The sequence below is a fragment of the Mastigoproctus giganteus genome, chromosome 9, assembly GCF_048544385.1.
Source record: "Mastigoproctus giganteus isolate SK-2022 chromosome 9, ASM4854438v1, whole genome shotgun sequence".
Classification (NCBI taxonomy): domain Eukaryota; kingdom Metazoa; phylum Arthropoda; class Arachnida; order Uropygi; family Thelyphonidae; genus Mastigoproctus; species Mastigoproctus giganteus.
This window is the reverse complement of record NC_143583.1, coordinates 167,375,654-167,396,989: the sequence shown is the minus strand read 5'-3', so window position 1 is coordinate 167,396,989 and position 21,336 is coordinate 167,375,654. Positions and strand designations below refer to the sequence as shown.

At 36.7% G+C, this 21,336-nt stretch overlaps 1 protein-coding gene across 1 annotated transcript in view; it reads left to right on the top strand.

The window, feature by feature from the left end:
• Nucleotides 1-21,336, top strand: part of LOC150080872 (WD repeat-containing protein 46) — a 210,184-nt gene that overhangs the window by 70,445 nt on the left and 118,403 nt on the right. The window contains exons 4-5 of the mRNA XM_090380845.1: nt 4,277-4,364; nt 15,350-15,411. Of these exons, the coding sequence (XP_090236971.1) occupies nt 4,277-4,364; nt 15,350-15,411 (150 nt within the window). The remainder of the gene's footprint in view (nt 1-4,276; nt 4,365-15,349; nt 15,412-21,336) is intronic.

Sequence of the window (21,336 nt, the reverse complement as noted above, 5' to 3'; positions counted from 1 at the left end):
CAAGCTTTCAACCATAGCTGAGGGTATTCAGAAGTACTTGAATAGCAATATGGCGTTACAGACCACCATTCATAGACTCACATTGCGATTCCTGTCTTATGCTTAATTTATGATTGTCAGTAGCATCCAAGAACAGAGCTTGGTTTTGAATACTGTGTTTGGCCACTGGGAACTCTCATCCCTTTACTTACCCCATTGCTTTATCTTGAGGTGCCTCCGTAGCCAGGTGGGCAGGAGCGGCAGTGCGTAGCACTTGCTTCTTGATTAGACCGGGGTTCGAGCCCGTGACCACCAAATATGGAGGATGCGGAAAGGTCAGGGAATGACCACCGCATATCCCCGGAGCAATATGTCCTTAGTTGCTAATGCTCCTAAAAACCAAAAAAAAAAACAAAAAAAAAAAAAACAAGCTTTATCTTGAAGAAGAGTGCCTCTTAATGCACCCTAGCTATCAAAGGTTTCTAGTTATGTTCTTAAATCATCTTTGTTGTTTATGTGCTATGTGAATTGTAGAAGTTTAGTTAAAGTATTAGTTCTTTTTACTCATTTGGTTTTACTCTGCTATTCTGGGCTCTGAATTGTCTGCCCCCATATCGTCTTCTGTGATTATAATTCTAGGGTTTTTAACACACAAAATGTAACAAATTAAAATATGCAACATGCACTAACAGACGGTAGTGAGAAAGAGTAATGTGACTTCATGTGGGTTTCATCTGCATACTTTCAAATTTTTGTGCTCATAAGGTGGACAAGGTGTAAAATAAATATGTACATAACTTGAAATGTGCATTGCAAGATGGTGTGTTATAACCGGATGAGCTGTATGTTGGGTGAAAGAACCCAGCTTAAACAGCTTTATTTTGGAGAAGTAGAACTCACAGGACATTATATCATTACCATACCTATCTAACAACACAGTAGCATCAATAAAAGATAACAACACGATAATGTGTTGAAAATGGTCACCTTTTTTTCCACAAATGGAGACGTATTCTTTTTCCTATGTTTGAAGCCACAAGGTGGTTTCAAACAAGGTGGCTTCAAACATAGGAAAAAGAATGACTAATGCTTTCACCTGGTGGGTAAAGTACCTGCTGTTGCAGTATTGATCTTCAGCTTATTCAGGGTGTGTGGTTATTCGTAGGCTGTTCCAAATCCAGAGGTGATCTTGGGAGCTACAGTCCTCTAGAAATTGGACAATCACCAAAGAATTCTTACAGAAAGGACTTGGACATAATGGTTTCTGAATATATATAACACATTATCTGTCTTGGCTAAAGCCAGAAATTTTATTCATCTACTTCAAGGAGTGAAATGAATCATATAGCAACATCTTGGTATATGGCACTATTCGCTGCAGTCTCAAAGTAAATGGAGTCCACCACACTGTAATGTGACACAGCATAACTGTGCATTCTATGATTGTGTAGTTTATTGCAAGTGCAGCCAACCGGGCTAGCCAGGTGGGTCAAGTACCTGCCTAGCAACCCAAAGGTCGCGGGTTCGAATCCTGCCTTGGGCTTGGATCAAAGTACTGCAAAAACCTTGGCAGGTGCATTATGGCCGCAGAAGCCGATGCGCCAACAACTACCAAAAAAAAAAAAAAAAATTACAAGTGCAGGGACTTTCCATGGAATGAATGTCAATTTTCAGTAGGCCAAATGTAGTGTTTTGGTTATTCACATATTTGCTGAGGTGGAACCAGCATCACCAGTGAAGAAAACTGTATAAAGCTTATCTATTCCATATTCATGAACAAATGCCCAAAGCCATCTATAACAGTAAAGTAGGTTTTTTTTTTTTTTTTTTGATTAGGCTTCTTCAGCTCCTGGACCAAGCAGACGTCATATGATTAGAGGTGTAACTGTTTCACTGTGTACAGAAGTGCTTTTGTGCACTTCTGTACAACAATCCTGATTGTACTGTAAACTATTTGGGACTTTTCCATCACTTTATTTATTTTAGCCTTTCAACCCGTTTCTTATCATGAATGGGTCCACTTTCGTGAATGGCCATCAGTCTTGCTATCATTGTCGTATGGGCATCTGTAACATCTGGATATTTCTTGTTTAATTGTACACCTGTACATTGAACATTGAAGATACTGTTCAATTACGAATGTATGCTACACCTGGAAAAATGACATCTTGATCCTGCCATAAACAAAGGTGCGAAACCTGCGTGATGCCTTCAGTGACTGTTATGCTTTAATAACATCTTTCTGGATGCTATCTACATGAACAACACATCACATTTAAAAGCTACTTAAGCAACAACGTATATTTAGGAAGGTAGCCAGTTCAACAATCATGAGTCTCAAACCAGCGATTAATACCCAATAGATTTTCACTGATTTCTCATTCAATCTTCCCCACCTCCAAAACCTGCTGCCACCACTGCATTAAAGTGCAGTGCTGCACTGCATGTGGATGTTATACTGGTGTTATTATATGAGAAATGTGATTATACAAATAAATAGTTAACAAATAAAGCTCAAAGAAATGTGGGTACTTTAGGTGATGAGCTTTATTTTGAGGAAAGACGGTTGTAGGATAGATGTGCGGAAGTTTGCCTTTAGCCAGCGGGTGGTTGATTGCTGGAACAAACTTCCATCTGTCGTAGAAGTTGATGGCTTAAATAGATTCAAGACAGAACTTGACAAACATTTGGAACGAGTGGATGGGTGAAATAAGGTCCCCCCCGGCTGATGCTATATAAGCTTGCTTTCTTGCATCATGTGCCAATGCTAATGGTGTTCTTTCTCTATCTTTAACATTAATGAGCCCACTTAATGTTCTTAATGGAAGTCAGTCTTTCTCGGTCAATCCAGCATGATTCTCCAGCTTTGAATATTTTTTTTTATAATGCTGGAATTGATTTTCCTTGAGCCAACAACCTGGCTCAGGCCTGTGCTACAAATATGGCTTTTCTGAGAAGGTTGCAATAAAGTTCATGCTTTTATTTTATTTTTTTTTTTAAATTTAATAGTTACATAATCAGAACAATCACCAAAAATTGAGAGTGAAACATGAAGATTTGCTGAGCTCACACCTTCTTCAGCCACATGATTGTATGTTCTACCGATTGTATGTTTTCCTGGTCATATCGATTAATCATCGTTTACGGGAAAGTGTTTCAAAAGTTGTTGCAATCAGACATGTTTCATTCTGTTGGTTAATTAAAAAGACATAAACTGGGGAACATATTCATACCAAGCTTCCTTGGTGTTATGCTTGTCTTGAATAATGGAATTGTACACTTCACTTTCAGTGGTATGCTGAAGCACTTTCACTGCTTCAGTGTATTTGTGGATAAAGATTTTTGATTTTCCTTAAAGTCCATCATGATTGCAATATTTTCTGTCATCCTGTTGAGGGGGGAGCATGCTAGGCTTATGCTGCACATTTTCTGCACTTGTCATCCAGTTTTAAAAATTTGCCAGCTTTTCTTTCTACAGTACCTGCTTCATTATATTGCTGCTTTATTCTTCTATAGATTTTTAAAAGTTTTTTTTTTTTTTTTATTTCTTCAACCTTTAAGAACCAAATTATTGTGTTCTGCTCTATCATGGTGAAATCTAGTAAGAAAGATGTTAAAATTATAAATAAACTACTTGTATATGTGTGGACACAACAGGGGGAGTAACTTTTATTTGTGCTTTGGGGGCTTCTCTGCTAGAAAATGGACAGTAAATTTGAGCCACAGTGAAATGGGCTCCAATTTTAAGTCTCACATGCTTCTGTTAATGTTTATTCACAATGAATAAGTTAAGTAATCTAAAATAAAATTTAAAAAAACCTGCTACTTTTATATGATGAAAAACTTGAAAAAAAAAAGATTTATGTAGACAGTTTTGTATTGGCAAAAGAAATAAATTTATTTTGGCACTACTACTTGAAACCACCAGTGGTCTCTTACTATTTTTATGCATGTTTTTTCACGTGACTAATTTGTCTTATGAGTGGGTTGCATGATTTTTTTACTCCTACCAGGATTTGGTTTTTTGTTTTGCAAAACAGGTAAACCAGTTATAGAATATGTGAGTTTACAGATAGTTATGTACACTGATACACCATGTCTTAGCCATCCAAGTGTTTATTAGAATAGGCACTAAAACTAAGGCCAGCTGTGGACAATTTTAAAATTGACTTTAAGAAATTGTTACTGGTTGTATAATTAGTAAAATTAACTAAAAGAAATATATATTAATGACTGTAAATATTGATTTTAAATAAATTGATTTTACTTGTTGTCTACCTTTTGGATATTTTTATAGATTTATTGAGCCAGATGAAGGTGAGGAAACATTCCGTATAAATCAGAAGCAAATAGTAAATGCTGTAGATATCACTAGTGCTGCAAAGGTAAGAAAGCAATGCATTATAAGTAGCAGTGTTAGCATTAATTGTTAAATTTAATTTAGAAAAAAATATTGGCAGTTTCAGTTTTAATTCAATTAATGGGAATGCTTTTAATTTCTTTGCTGCTATGGTCGTTGAATGCACATCCACGTGTTCACATGTACACACAGACAGAAACAGATATAGCTTAACATTAGAAACATTTACCTAGTGCCTCGTTGTGCCACTTTTAGTGTGCAGTTCAGCCTGGATACATTATGACAGACTCTGAAGTTGAGAGTGTCCACATATATGGCAACCCATGGTGATCACACTCAATTCCATAGTCGTCGGGTTTTCAGTGTTGCCAAATCCAAGTGTCGAAGAAATCGAACAGCCCATTTCCACCACATTCCATGTACATTCAGTTGGGCTGAGATTGGACAAGTTTGGTGGCTGTGCAAAGATGGAAAACTTCCAGGAATGCTCCTTGAACCAGCCCAACACTGCTAAACACACCGTTGTGCCATAAATGGGCACACATGGTCAGAAATGATGGCCTGTAGTAGTTTCTGGTGAGAGAGTCGCTGATCAGCAGCTATCAGTGGTCCCAACTGTTCTATCCAAATATGTCCCAAATCTTTATTCTGCCTTGCCATTTAGAATGCCACAATCACCCGCCTGCATGCACTATTGGAAATGTGATTCATCAGATCAGACAGCCTATTTCCAATTTTCCACTGTTCAGTGGCTCTACTCCTGTGCTTACTAAGTGCATTTGTTTGTGATGGGCCATTGACTGCAATAACCCAACCACGTTATTGCCTGACATATGATCCACATTGTAATTGGCTGTACCTCCCCTATGTTGTACAAATATGGTTACAAATATAAGCTAAAGATGAAAATTGAAATTTCATCCTACTAAATGTAAGGTCATGCATTTGGGAAAAAGAATGCAGGGGTGACTTTAAACTATAGCAGCAATAACAAACCATTTCCACCTTCATGCCAAAAACAAGCTGAAGTAGAAAACAATTTTTATGTGCCATAGAAAAAATATCATTTATTCAAGGGATAAGTTGACTTCTATTTTTTGTTTTGAAAATTTTGTGCTTAATCGTATATTCACATGTAAGCCAACCTTATGAGAATTATTGTCTACTTTTTAATTTGATTATTTCTGCCTTTTTCTATTTTAAAAATAGAGTATGGTATGTGACACTACTCTCATTGATGCATGCTGCACAGCTGTCAAATGTCTGGATTTATAACAGAGAATCCATTTATTTTACTTGATTTCCCATCTCTGTGTTGCCACTGTATCATAGTTGGTTACAAAGAATTTTTTTTTTTTTTCATTTTGCAAAAAAATAGTAAAAATTTTACTATTTTATTTCTACAATCCCTACAACAACAACAGCTATTTTATTACAAAATAGTAAAATCACAGAAATTTAGAGAATTTTTAAAAAATTCTGTGAATTTCTGCATATTTTTGTAAACAAATTGTGTTGTCAGGTGTGCTAGGCTAATTGCAAAATATAAATACAGGATAATAGTATTGTTCTCTGAAATGTGTGATCATGAAGTGCCAACTCAGCATTCTGATGGGCATCTATGAGAGCTTGAGGTGTAGGGTAAATGCCTTTCAAGAAATTAATATGAGGGCCCATCAAGCTCTCAACTGCCCAGCTCAACAGCAGAGCTGACTCCTGTGCATCAGGCAACACAGAGGCAATCTCCAAGGAAGAATGCACTGGTCACCAAAGGAACTATTTACGGTTGGTGACTCTATTGTCAGGGAGACTGGGAATATACTATGCAAGAAGGACAGGAGGAACAGAACCAGGGTATGTCTGCCAGGGGCAAAAGATGATGATGTAGAGCAGATATAATCTTTTAAGGGCATCAAAGGTGATATTGTTGTACACGTTGAAACTAATGACATTAAGAGTAAGAGATCTGCAGATTTACTCAACAAGTACAGGTCAATGTTGAGAAAAAGTCGCGAGTTAGGGTTGAATGTCAGTATCCGCAATTCTGCCCAGACACGGTAGGAGCGAGTATATGATGAGAGCCTTGTCAATCAATTTGGCCCTGGAGAGATTGTGCAAGGCTCAAGGGGTAGAATTTTTTTCAGCCTGGTCTGTGCTTGTTGACACTGCTTCTACAGGGATGGGGTACACTTAAATAGAAAGGGTACAAGAATATTTGCTGATGCTATTGAGGCAGTATTAGGTGGGTCAGAAAAATGCTAGCTTGGGGGGATACACAGACTAAAAGGTTAACAGTGGCCACAGGCAGAGGCAAAGGTGATTCTTGCACTGCTTCTATTGGAATGAGCAGCAACATGGAAAGCAAGGTAATAGAGATTTCCAGGAGTCATAGTGGAACAAATAAATACATGGGCTCTGTTAGGGTATAAAGAGTAGAAACAGGTGCATGTATGCTTGCATGTACACCAATGCTAGGAGTATAGTTAATAAATTTGATGAGCTTGAAGTATTAGTCATCAAAGGCAGATATTGTTGGGATATCAGAGATGTGGTGTCACACAGATATAAGCAGTGCAGAATTGGAATTTGGGGAGTACAATGTGTACAGAAAGGATGGACAGGACAGGAAGGGAAGAGGGATTCTGCTGTTAGTTAAGAAACACATACAATCTAAGGAAGTGCATCCAATGCAATGTTGAGTCTGTTTGGTGTGACATAAGCACTGGGAAAGGAAAAATGAGAGTAGGTGTGTGTTATAGGCTTAATGAATCTGATGAGTGTAATGAGCAATTGTGCAAAGGAATAGAGTGGGCAAGTAAATCAGAATGTCTTATAATGGGGGAAATTAACTTTCCAGATATTTACTGAAACTTGTGGATTGGTCACTGACACACTAGCAAGATTTATTGGATGACTGTTTTCTACAGCAGCATGTTCGAGAGGCAACGAAGGAGTAGTACTCTTGATCTGATTATCAGCAGTGATTATTCACACATTAAGAATTTGCAGGTAAAGGAACCACTGGGTGACAGTGATCACAATGTAGTGATATGGGAATTACTTAAAGATGTAACTACCATGAAGGCTAAAGGGAAAGGCTTTTGCTTTCATAAAGGTGACTACAGGGGTCTCAGACAGTTTTTAAATTCTGTACAGTGGGATCAACTGATGATGTTACCAACATTGAATTCTAAATGGGAAGCCTTCAGGGACCTAATTTTGGAGGCTACTAGGCTTTCATTCCAACTAAGAAATACTGTTCAAGGTTCAGGCCTAAACGGATGTCGGATGAATTAATGAGGCTCGTGACAGAGAAGAAAAATGTATGGAATGCATATAAATTATCAGGTGACACAGAAGCCTATGGCAGATATAAGCTTCTCTGTAATCAAGTCACAAAGGTGGTTAGGCAAGTGAAGGTAGATTAAAAGAAATCTTTGGAAAAGGATGCAAAGAAAAACAGCAAAGAGTTCTTTACTTATGTAAACTCTAGAAGGAAAGGGATGAATCAGATTGGACCACTTAACATTGATGGGTCGACTATTGATGATCATGCTCATGTAGGTGATAAACTGAATGAGTATTTTGCATCTGCATTCACACATCAGGAGTTATTTAATGAGGGATATGCCAAAAGTTTATCAAACTCTAACAGGGAGCTAAGTGATTTATTACAAAATAAATAACTGAGTGCAAAGTGGAGGAGAAATTGTTGAAGTTAAACATAAGGAAGGCACCTGCAGTGGGCAGGATCTATCCAGTTATATTAAAGGAATCAGCAAGGGAAGTAAGCAAACCCTTAATCATAATTATGAGAGCTTCCTTGTACTCAGGAGAGGTCTCCATGGGCTGGAGGTGTGCAAATGTATCAGGAATTGACAAAGGGGTTTCAAAAGGTGACACAAGTAACTATAGACCTGTTAGTTTAACTTGTGTTCCAGGGAAAATAATGGAGTCACTGGTTAAAGAAGCATTGCAGGATCATCTAGACAAGACTGCAGTAATATTTAAGACACAGCATGGATTTGTTAAAGGGAGGTCTTGTCTGACCAATTTGATTGGATACTATGTGGTCACAAAGGAACTGAATGTCAAAAATAATTTTGATATCATATACAATGGATTCCGTTTATTTGAGCCACTGGTTAATCGGGGCTACCGTTTATTTGGGGAAAATTTTAAAAAAACAGAACCCAATCGAAAAAATAGCCAGGGCTTTCTTTGCTTAATTGGGACAACATGCTGTTTAATCGGGACAGGAGACCGCACACTGGAGATTTCCCTACGACTGTCTGCGACCATACCACATGGTTCGGTCAGATTTTTGGAGGTCACAACCATAAAACTATAAAATCAATTAGCAGTCACCTGTTTATTGGGGTTTTCTATTAGTGCAATTTATCATAAACGGATAGTAAACTCGATCTTATTGAATTTGCGATAATACCGACAGCTTGAATTCTGTGGGTTATTATGGTTAAATGTGTTTACACTAGCTTGGAATCGTCAATCATATAAAAAAAATTAATCTCTTCATTCCTATTTTTAAAGCTTCGTAACTTGTTACTCCATTCTCACTTGCACGTATCGTGTTACTTGCAATTTGTGTGTGCAGTGTTCTTTGTTATTGATTGCTTATCTTTTTACTGTTTTAAATTTTACCTTCCACCCACAAATGTCAACTAGGTAGTATTTACATATTACAGTACATATTAATTATTCCGATTATCACGTATATTCTTACAATTTTACGTATCATTTAATTTTTTAATTGGTAAGGTAATAAAGGGTAAATTTGTGCTTAATATATCTTTACTTTTATAGCCTGTGGATAATATTCCTCCCATTTTTGCTAATTAGAATCGAATAAAAATTCAGTTTACAAATGTGATCACAGTGACTGGCGCTTACTACACATTGTGTAGTGAACGGTACTTTACTGTGGTGACTCCATCGCAACGTGATTTGATTGTACTGTGAACCAGTTGTAAAGCGGGGGGGGGGGGGTTCATTGTATTTTTAACTATTTACGTGAAACTTCAGATAATCGGGCCAAAATGCACTAGTCCCGATGTGTCCAAAATAACTGGAATCAACTGTACTTGTATTTCAGGAAAGCTTTTGATACTGTTGCACATGGAAGACTGCTGTACAAATTGGAGAGGTATGGTATTAAGGGTAAGTTGCTACATTGAATAAAGGGATAGTTGAGTGGGAGATGACAGAGAGTGGTAATCAATGGACACTGCCCTTCATGGACAAATGTTATTAGTGGAGTTCTCCAGGGTTTGGTGCTGGGCCCATTGTTGTTTTGTGTATTCATCAATGATATTGATTAAGGTATATCAGGATTAATGTCCAAGTTTGTGGATGATACAGAGATTGGCAGGGTTGTTAACAACAGTAAAGACAGTATGCTACTCCAACTGGATCTAGACAAGTTGGGCTGAGAAGTGGCAACCGAAGTTTAACATTGACAGTTGCAAAGTATATGGGTAGCAATAACCCAAGAGAAATGTACCAGCTGTGTGGTACTAGACTCAGGAAAGTGAAAAAGACCTGGGGGTAATTGTGCAGTCAAATATGAAATTTGCTGATCAGTGCAGATGGGCTGCCAGGGCAGGTAATGGAGTCTTATCAATGATATATAGGAATTTTGCTAGCAGGGACAGACAGTTGATTATCCCATTGTACAAGGCTATTGCCTTGTACAATGGGATAATCAACAAGCAATGCAGTGGTCACATCCACACCTAGAGTACAGGTCTGGAGGCCTCATTTTAGGATGGTTGCAGAGTTGCTAGAACGAGTACAAAGAAAGGCAACAAGATTGGTGAGGAGAAGAAAGGAGTGCTCTTGCCAAGAAAGGCTTACCAAGAAAGTACTGTAAATTGCAGCTCCTGGAGAATAGGCACCTGCGAGGTGATCTGATTGAGGTGTATAAGGCCTTGAATGGGTTGAGCAAGCTGAATGCTGATGGGATTCTTCCTCTTGCTCAGATTAAGAACCTGATGGGGCATAGATTCGAATTGAGGAAAGACAGTTTAAGAATAGATGTGTGGGTATTTGCCTTTAGCCAGCATGTGGTTGGTTGGTTGGTTGGTTGAACAGACTTCCATCTTTTGTTGTGGAAGTTGATAGCCTAAATAAATTTAAGGCTGAGCTGGACAGGCATTTGGAACGAATGGAGGGGTGAAATGAGAGGGTTTTTTTTTTTTTTTTTTTTGGCTGATGCTGCATAAGCTTGCTTTCTTGAATCATATGCCTCTACTAATGCTAATTTCATTATATTTATTTATGCAGTGCAGAGCAAATTAAAATGTCTTTCAGTAAGTTGCCAAACGAATAAGATCTAAAATTTTAGAAGATATACATATAAGATTTTCTATGTATTGTAAATTGCCTGCTGTGTACACAAGGCAATTTATAAAGCATGAAAAATGCACACACATTTGTCTTGTGTACTGTATGTTGATGTGATTTTTCATTTTCAAAGGGGTGGGAAATGAAGTGTAATCAGACGTTTGTAAATAAATAAGTCTTAGGGACAGCATGCTGTGCATAAGCAAATTCTGTCATAAAGCAAAAATAGATTAGCATTGCATAGTGATGATGATTATGTCGTATTTACGGAACGTTTATTTTGTCATACAGCATAATCTTCCTGAGTTGTGCTAATCAAGTAGGTGTTGTTCAGAAATATGGCGCCTCCGTAGCCAGGTGGGAAGGAGCAGCAGTGCATAGCATACGCTTCTTGATTAGACCGTGGTTCGAGCCCGTCACCACCAAATACGGAGGATGCGGAAAGGTCAAGGAATGACCACCGCATATCTCAGAGCAATATGTCCTTAGTTGCTAATGCTCCTAAAAAAAAAAAAAAAAAAACAAACCGTTGTTCAGAAATATGTTTTTTGATAGTTAAATAGCAAAAAAAAAAAAAAAAACCCATTTGTGGCATAACAAAAGCAACAGGCATTGTTAGTGACATTCTGTGGATAGGAAAAGAAGAGGCCATGATGGAGCTGAAAAATGGGCCATCTTCAGTTGTTAAAGATGACAGTAATCAAAGTGATTCCAAGTGATATCTCATTATGGTGACCTTTCATAATAATAATAATAAAAAAAAATCAAATCAAAAGCAGCTTACTGTTAATGCACATCTTTTTCTGAGCGATCTGTAAGCATGTGTTTTTTTTTTTTTTTTTTTTGGCTGATGCTGAATAAGCTTGCTTTCTTGCATCATATGCCTCTACTAATGCTAATGCTAATGTGGGATTTCTTTAAAAAAAAAAAAAAAAAAAAAAAAAAGTGGTTTTGTGTTGAAAATGTGCCTGTTATGGTTTGTCTGAAAACTAGAAACAAGGGTATTAAAAGAGGAGAATGAGCACTTGGTGCTAATAGGCTTTCCTTGTCACCTTATTAGTGTGCTGAAAAGGGAGCTGCATACCTTCCTATGAAAGTGGATGAATATTTGGTGGACATTTAGTACTATTTAGAAAGAGGTGCTAAAAGGAAAGATAGATTTAAACAATTTTAAATGATTCGTACTACTGAAGTAAAAAAAAGATTTTGAAGCATGTGTGTACACATTGGCTGTCACTGGTTAAATCTGTAATTAGATTGTTAGAACAGTTGCAACCTTTTACAAATCTATTTAAAAACGAGGTTAGAACTGGTGAGAAAATTTATATGAGCACTTTTCAGAGTTACCAAATTGAAAAGTACAAGTGATCACTAGTGAGTGGCAAGTTTGTTCAAATTCAGTTCATGATCCAAATATATCAAAAAAGAAATTGATGAACTCAAGAAAAAGAACTTCCAATCACAAACTTGTAGTGAAAGCAGTTCTAAACACTTCAAGCTGATAATTCTAAGCATGTTATGTCCTCACTCATGCAGAAAGACTGTTCACTTTCCTTTCTTCTGGCACGACTAAAGCAATTTGCTTGTTTCTTTTAAATGTTGTGCAAATGTTTGAAAATTCAAATAAAACTCTTCACTCCAGCATATGTCACATCCATGCACTGAGGTCATCACTCCTTAGGTGTAATGGTGCATGGAATAATGGGGCGCCTCCGTAGCCAGGTGGGCAGGAGCAGCAGTGCGTAGCACACGCTTCTTGATTAGACCGGGGTTCGGGCCCATGACCACCAAATACGGAGGATGCGGAAAGGTCAAGGAATGACCACCGCATATCCCACGAGCAATATGGCCTTAGTTGCTAATGCTCCTAAAAACCAAGTAACTAACTAACTAACTCCTTAGATGTGCTGAAGAATGTTATGTGAAAATTTATTATACAGTCAGTTCTGCTATAATGTGGAACATGTGCTCCTAAGCTGACCGGCCTAGCCAGGTGAGTAAAGTGCCTGCCTGGCAACCCAAAGGTTGTGGGTTCGAATCCCGCCTTGGGCTTGGATCAGAGTAAAATGCAAAAACTTTGGGAGGTGCATTATGGCCACAGAAGCCGATGCGCCAACAACTAACTAACAAAAAAAAAAAAAAAAAAAAAAAAATTTCCGCGTTATGGCATTTTGCGCATCGAAAACAACAGGGCTTATGGGAAAAATAGAGATGGGGTAGAGCACTCAAAAAAATTGTTCAATGTGATAAGTAAAACACTAAAAAAAGTTAGAAACCCAATAAAATTGCTAACACAGGTTTAAACATCATAAATTTTTAATAAATACATAAATATTACAGTAAATAAAGCACTGTAATATATACATACTAATTAATATTTCTATTCACTGACTGTTTTTTTTTTTTTTTTTTTTGATTGTAAAATTTAAAACTGAAAAAGATAAGCAATCAATAATCACAAATTGCACAAGTGAGATACGGAGTAACAAGTTTACGAAGCTTAAAAAATAGGAATGAAGAGAAGATTCTCAAATTTTATCTATGTTTTTTTATATAATTGAAGATTTCATGGAAGGGGGAACACATTTCATCATAATAACGTAAAAACTCAGAATTCCAGCTATCGGTATTATCGTAAATGCAATAAGATCAACTTCACTACCTGTTTATAATTAGATTGCACTAACAGAAAAGCCCAATAAACCAGGAACTGCAAATTGTTTTTATTGTTTTATGGTAGTGACCTCCAGAAATTAAATTCTTAGTCCCTTAAGTACACTTTAGGGAAGAGAAAATAGTCACAAGGGACTAGGTCAGATGAGTAGGGTTCATGTTCACATACAGGGATTTGTTTTTTGGCCAGAAATGTGTACTGGAACATCAAACCATCTTTCCACAATTCAGGTCTCTTCCTTCAAATTTTTTTTATGCAGCCTGGACAGAACTTCAACGTGGTATGTTTGATTGACAGTCTGATTTGGTGGGACATATTCAGCCATAATAATTCCTTTAATATTGAAGAAAACAAGGAGCATATTGTGTTCATTTTTGCTTTTTTTTGGTCTGGGGGATGTCTTCCATTGCATTGATTGTCTTTTAGTTTCTGGGCTGTACTGGAACAGCCAACTTTCATTAAGTAATTACAGTATTCAGAAAATGCGGATCTTCAATTTTTTTTTTTTCAAAACATCTTCACAAACTTGGTATCTCTCATTCTTTGATCTTCATTCAAAATTTTTGGCACCCTTGTAACATACACTTTTCTCACACCTAAATGTTCAGTTAAAATTTATTTAATTGTTTCTTTGTCCATATTGACTTCTGATGCAACCATTCTAATGCTTAAACAATGATCACTTCTAATCAATGTCCTTACCTGGTTCACATTTTCATCAGATTTCACACATACTGGTTGGCCCGGTTATTCTTAGCCTTCCACGTTCTCTCTTCCTTCTAAAAATCTTTTGTGCTATTCAAACACGCGAGCTGTTGACATAGTATCTTCTCCATAAACTTGACATAACTCATAACTTTCAGTTGTTTTTAGTTTTGTTAAAAATTTGAAGTTGATTTGTTGTCGATTCCCTTGTCTGTCATTTTTCTGAAAAACTGCAGACTCAAGGTAATGAAAACCTGTCTCACTGCAAAGCAAATGAGCATGTTGGAACATGGCTTGGCAGACAACTAGGAAAAGGTTCAAGGTCAACTGCTGTACCTTTGTTTCACAGTGCAGTCCGATTATTTAATATTGTATTGTTGCACCTGGTGCAACACGCCGACAGACTTTGTGTGTGGCAACACGAGTCCACGGACTCATTGTGCTTAGTGCCCACTATCCTAGGGTGCCTCTGTAGCCAGGTGGAAAGGAGCAGCAGTGCGTAGCACACACTTCTTGATTAGACCGGGGTTCGAGCCCATCACCACCAAATACGTAGGATGCGGAAAGGTCAGGGAATGACCACCGAATATCCCAGAGCAATATGGCCTTAGTTGCTAATGCTCCTAAAAACCAAAATAACAAACAGCCCACTATCCAGGCAGGTGGCAGTGGGTGCTTAATATGGGGCACCTTTTGCTAGCAAGAACTAGGGCCCCTGATGCATATGGAACAACGTTTCACTGATGGGGTCTACCAGCAGCTCTTAGGAGAGTATGTGCACCCTGTCATATTGCATTTTTTTTTTAAGATTTCATAGTCAAGTCAGATTAGACAGATTAACCATATTATTTTTCTGCTAATTAAGAAATAAACTGTTAGGAGTAATTTTTGTATTTTTATTTTAGAGATTTGATCTTGAACTAAATCAGTTGCATTTTAAAGTTGCATTTTATTTTGAAATAAATTTCATTAAATGGATATATTTCATTTCTTGACCTTATTCATGATCATCCCAGGAATGAATGCAGAGGGTATATTATCATAAGACAGATGCTCTTATTAAAATATAATTTTTCTATTCCATATGAAAAATTGATATAAACTTATTTAATGAGTTTCTGTTAATGAAAACAGTGACTTGTCAAAATAAGGCATTTTCCATAGTTTCATATTTCATAGTCAAGTCAAATTAGAACAGATTAACCATATTATTTTTACGCTAATTAAGAAATAAACTGTTAGGAGTAATTTTTGTATTTTTATTTTAGAGATTTGATCTTGAACTAAATCAGTTTGGACCATACATTATGAATTACTCCAAAGATGGAAGGTCTGTATTTTAAGAACTTATACACAGTTTCATGTAATTAAATATAATTTAATAATAGGTGTATATTTTATTTCTTTAATTAATGGAATACTTATTATATTTAAACAATGTCTTAAAATATATATGCAGAAACTTCCGTTAATTGTGTGTGTCACATTTCTTGTGCACAGAATGGAAGGGACAGAAGTAAAAAAAAAATCACATTATTGAGTTTTTGACAGGAATCAACTGGAAAAAGTGTTGTTTTTTGTAGAAAAGTGTCACAGGTGTAATTACAAAAATGCCCACTGGAAAGCATGCGTTGATATTTGAGATTTTGACCTGTGTCACTTTTCTTGTACATAGGTAAATTATAACTAACATATACACTCAGTGAACACTGAATTATGATCACCCCATTCATAATAGACAATGCCGCATAGCTCGCAGTATGAAAACCCAAATAGCTTCTTTTATCCTAGAGCAGTGGTAATTTGCATTTACTCAGGCAAGTTAAAGTGATAAAGTAGCAGTTATGAGACGTAGTAAAGATATCATGAGTTTCAAAAGGGCATTATTATGGAAGCTCATGTATCAGTGCTTCCATATTGGAAATAGCAAGTCTTGTCGGTTGCTCTTGGCCCACTGTAATTAAAATTACAAAGAATGGTGTCAAATGGGTCAAACCACCTCCCACTGACAGAACTGTAAATGATTATGTAAGATGGATCTTCATGGTAAGCAAAGGGTGCTATGTGTTCAATGGTGCTAAGGGTCCAATGGCAAGTCACTGTACAACAGTTGACATCACAGTACAATAAGGAGAATGAATGCAAAAACAATATTCCAAATGATGATTTGTCACACACTCAGATGTATGGAGTTCCAAAGCATACAACCCAAGAGACACCCTCTCCTCACTGCTGTTTATCATTGAAAGTGAATGCTGTGTCAACAACACACTGGTTGGACACTGGAGGACTGGAAATGAGTGTGCTGGTCAAATGAGTCCAAATACCTTGTGCAACATGCCGACAGACTTCTTTGTGTGTGGCAACACGAGTCCATGGACTCATCGTGCTTAGTGCCCACTATCTAGGCAGGTGGCAGTGGATGATTAATATGGGGCACCTTTTGCTGGCAAGAACTAGGGCCCCTGATGCATATGGACCAACGTTTCACTGATGGGGTCTACCAGCAACTCTTAGGAGACTATGTGCACCCTGTCATATTGCATTTTTCCTGAGACAGAAATGGGATCTTCCAAGATGATAATGCTCCATGTCATTGGGCCTGTGCTGTGTGCACAAGTGGTTCGAGGAACACTCAGAGGTATCGCCTATCTTGATGGGCCTCAAATCACCTGACCTCAATCCAATTGAACACCTATGGGATGTTTTAGAATGGGAAGTGGGTCATATGGACAGATAACCATTATCTATTCTAACACTGTGGAAAGCCTTGCAGACAGCATGCCTGCAGATCCCTGTGGTTATTGGAGTTAATGCCTATGTGAACAGCAGCTGTTATCCATCTGAACAGTGGCCCAACATGGTATTAAGTAAGTGGTCGTAATTCAGTGATTAGTCAGTGTATATGTCTAAATAAAAAACTAAACTTGAATGATATATAGTTAATTTGATTTGTATGATTTGAAACAATATTTGTGTGGATAAATTAAGACCATAATATACATTTCTTATAATAAATAAATCTAATAGAATAGATCAATAGTGTAAATTTATATTAACCTCTATAAATGTAGTAAAGCTTAGAAATTTGAATAATGTAACTGGTATATAAAAAAGTATACACAGGTTTATTATTTATAAAAGAATTAAGAGAAGTTTACCTCAATATGATACATAGAAGACTTCTATATGATACTCTCCAGAAATTAAAACGAAAACAATTAAAAAATCAAAAATATTACATTACAGTAAAAGTAATTAAAAATCAATTGAACACAATTAAAAACCAATTTAATGCAATTAAAAATTAATGTATAAGTTAATGCATTTGCATAATTTCTTTACATAGCCAATTACATAAGTAGTTATAAATTGGCATCATTATCCCATATTGAATATGGGATAATGATGTCCCATATTGTGAATCCCATATCCCATATTGTGAATCCCATATCCCATATTGTGAATACCTTCATCTATATATCCCATATTGTGAATACCTTCACGAATTGCCATGATATTGCACTACCTCAAATAAGTAATGCTTCACCATAGGAGAAGACTATTGTTACTTATTCTCAGCGGATAACATCACCCATACGGAACCGTTTCGAAGATTATTGGCTCCTCATCAGTGGGTGGGCAGGTACCCCGGTGTTGCAATGATGACAACCCAGTTGCGAAGACAGTTGCAATGATGACAACCCATTTGATGCCAATTTATAACTATTTATGTAGTTGGCTATGTACAGAAATGATGCAAATGCACTAACTTGTACATTAAACTATTTATGTAACCTGAGGCTTTAGCCCTAAACTATACCATAATCTAAATTACTCCACACCATGAGGCATCTCTCATATTGTAGATTTATACTTCGCAACTGGGTTATCATCATTGCAACACAAGGATATCTGCCCGCCCACTGATGAGGAGCCAATAAGCTCCGAAACGGTGCTGTATGGGTGATGGTATCCGCTGAGAATAAGTAACAATAGTCTTCTCCTATGGTGAAGCTTTACTTATTCAAGGTAGTACAATATCATGGCAACTCGTTGGGAAAGTATCCACAATACGAGATATACTTAATGATGCCAATTTATAACTACTTATGTAGTTGGCTATATACAGAAATGATGCAAATGCACTAACTTGTACATTAGTTAAACTATTTACTTAATCTGAGGCTTTAGCCCTAAACTATACCATAAAGTAAAAATTTAAAAGAATTTAACGAAAAAATTGCAAAACGATTTTCCTTCTTGAAGCTGACACGCTTTTCGACTGTATGTCATGATCACAGGAATGAAAATTACCAAATAGGGGTGAGCATGAATTGAAGATTAGATATGGCCGGTGAACATTAACAGACTCATGTAATTTAATTTCGACAGTTTCTGCAATTAATAGTCTTGTATAATTACGTTGGACACTAAGTATTTTGGCCTTGTTAAATAAACAAAGTATATTTTTCATTAACGGCATGAAAGGCTAATTCTGACGCTGCTGAATAAGAAGCACAAACTGAGGCCACATGTTGATTAAAATGAAAATTCAGAGGAAACTGCGTAGAACCTTGATAAGATGAGTCGCAATCACTGCAAGAAATGTTGTATACCAGGTCATTTATTTGTGTTGGAAATGAGGAAAGGACTGAGCAGTTGTTCAGTATACAGCAGGCCCCCGTTATAACGCGGTTCGCTTTACGCTGATTCGCTATAACGCTGTTCTTATATTATAACCCGTATCTGACTATAACGCTGTCACAGATCACTGTTATTTGTTATTTGTTATTTGGTTTTTAGGAGCATTAGCAGCTAAGGCCATATTGCTCCGGGAATATGCGGTGGTCATTCCCTGACCTTTCCGCATCCTCCGTATTTGGTGGTGACAGACTCGACACAGATCACTATAACGCTCTTTTACAGATTACATTTTTTGACATATTAACAAAATCGTTTCATTTGATGGAGTCGATAGCTTGAAAATGAATATCAAAACGGCATTAAAACGTTTCCCACGCCGACTTGAGAAATTTTCCCACGCTCAGTGAAATTTTCTCGCACGCTAATTTAGTTTCAGTACAGTGACTTGTTACGTAGTTCCGAGATCAACATTTTAAAAAATGATCAAGTATATTGCTTGTAATATTTGCGTTATATGCATTTATCCGAAGTCTAGTCATCACTCAGTAGAGTATTAGACATCGTGCGTAACGGAAAGTTGACTTGAACATTGTATCGTAATTAATTCAACCAACGCAGTTACATTTTCGAAGAGCTAATAATGACTGATAGGAATGAAAAAACAACAACGTCTGGGCGCAGTACGAAAACTATAAATGTAAGAAAAAGACTGAATTTGAAAATTAAATTAGACGTTTTGAAGCGAATCGATTCCGGTCAACGACAAACGGATGTGTGCCATAATTTAGGACTTTCAACTTTAACTGTAAGAACAATTATAAAAAAATAAAGAATTAATTTTTGCAGCGGGAAAGATAGCTGTTCCACTGCAAGCAACTAGGGCTAGGCCGGCTATTAGGATTGAAATGGAAAGACTTTAATTTTATTGAAGATAATATTCCAATGCAGAATTCAGTTAAGTTAAATATTAAAAAAAGAGAGAGAGATTAGCCAATATGATGATCTGAAGAAAACTCGCCTAAAAAAAAAAAAAAAAAATGTGGAACCATTTAAAACTGGTAAGGGCTGGTTGGATAGATTTAAAATCCAGGGAGAAGCCGCAAGTGCAGATCAAGGAGCCGAAACTTTCAAAAAAGAACTTGTTAAAATTATTGAAGAGGGTTATTGTGTGTTATCCTTCTCAACAAGTTTTTAACATAGCTGAAGCAGGACTTTTGTGGAAACGAATGCCTAAAAGAAGTTTCATATTGAAAGAAGAAAAAAACATGCCAGGTTTCAAAGCGGCGAAGGATCGGTTGACTTTATTGTTGGTTGTAACGCTGCGGGGGATTTAAAATTAATACCCCTTTTAGTTTATTTGGAAGAGGGCCAAAGTTCAACTCAAAATTTACACATTTTTCATGATTAAATTCATCAATTAAATTAAATTCATTATTTTAATTGGAATTTTAAATTTACTTTTGATACGCAAGTAGTTACCACATAATTATACGTATGCAATGCAGAATATTTTATATGTGCAAATATTTGAATATTAAATATTTTGACCGACATTTGTGCATCTTTTCATTACTGTTTATTATTCATTAGGAAATATCCTATGGCACCGACCGCAGCTCATAAATACATATGTTACCTTATGGGAAAGCGGGGCTCGCTTAGCGCGGATTCACTTAGCGCTCTGTTTTTCCGGAACGAATGATCAGCGTTAAGCGGGGGTCACCTGTAGTGTGTAATTTCCGTATTGGCCTGGCCACAATTTTAAATTCAGTATCTTTTAAGCTGTTTGTGTCACTGTTCAATGTATGGGACAGAAATAAGAGTATTTTTTTTTGATATTACTATTGTTGGTTGGTGTAGTTTTTTGTATCTTAACTTATACCCTAATTCAGTTTATTGTAGCAAAGGGGTGACCCCTGTTAAGAATCTGCTGGTTGATATTTGTATTTCTGAACCCAAAGCAGATTCCTTGCTTAAATAAACCGAATTAAGGTAGAAGCTAAGGATAGGTTACAAAGAATACACCAACCAACAATAGTAATATCAAAAAATACTTTATTTCTGTCCCATATGTTGTGAACAGTGGCACAAACAACTTAACAGATTCTTTAAAGATACCGAATTTAAAATTGTGACCAGGCCAATACGGAAATTACATACTATACTGAACAGTCGCTCAGTTCTTTACTCGTTTGTAACACAAATAAGTAACCCGGTATACAACATTTCTTGCAGTGATTGTGACTCGTCTTATCAAGGTTCTATGCTGTTTCCTCTGAATTTTCGTGTTAATCAACACACGGCCTCAGTTCATGCTTCTCGTTCAGCAGCGTCAGAATAATTAGCCTTTCATGCCCTTAATGAAAAACATACTTTTTTATTTAACGAGGCAAAAATACTTAGTGTCCAACATAATTATATGAGACTATTAATTGCAGAAACTGTCAAAATTAAATTATACAAGAATTCTGTTAACGTTCGCTGACCATATCCAATCTTCAATTCATGCTCACCCCTATTTGGTAATTTTCATTCCTGTGATCATGACATATGGTGGAAAAGCGTGTCAGCTTCAGGAAGGAAAACTGTTTTGCAATTTTTTCGTTAA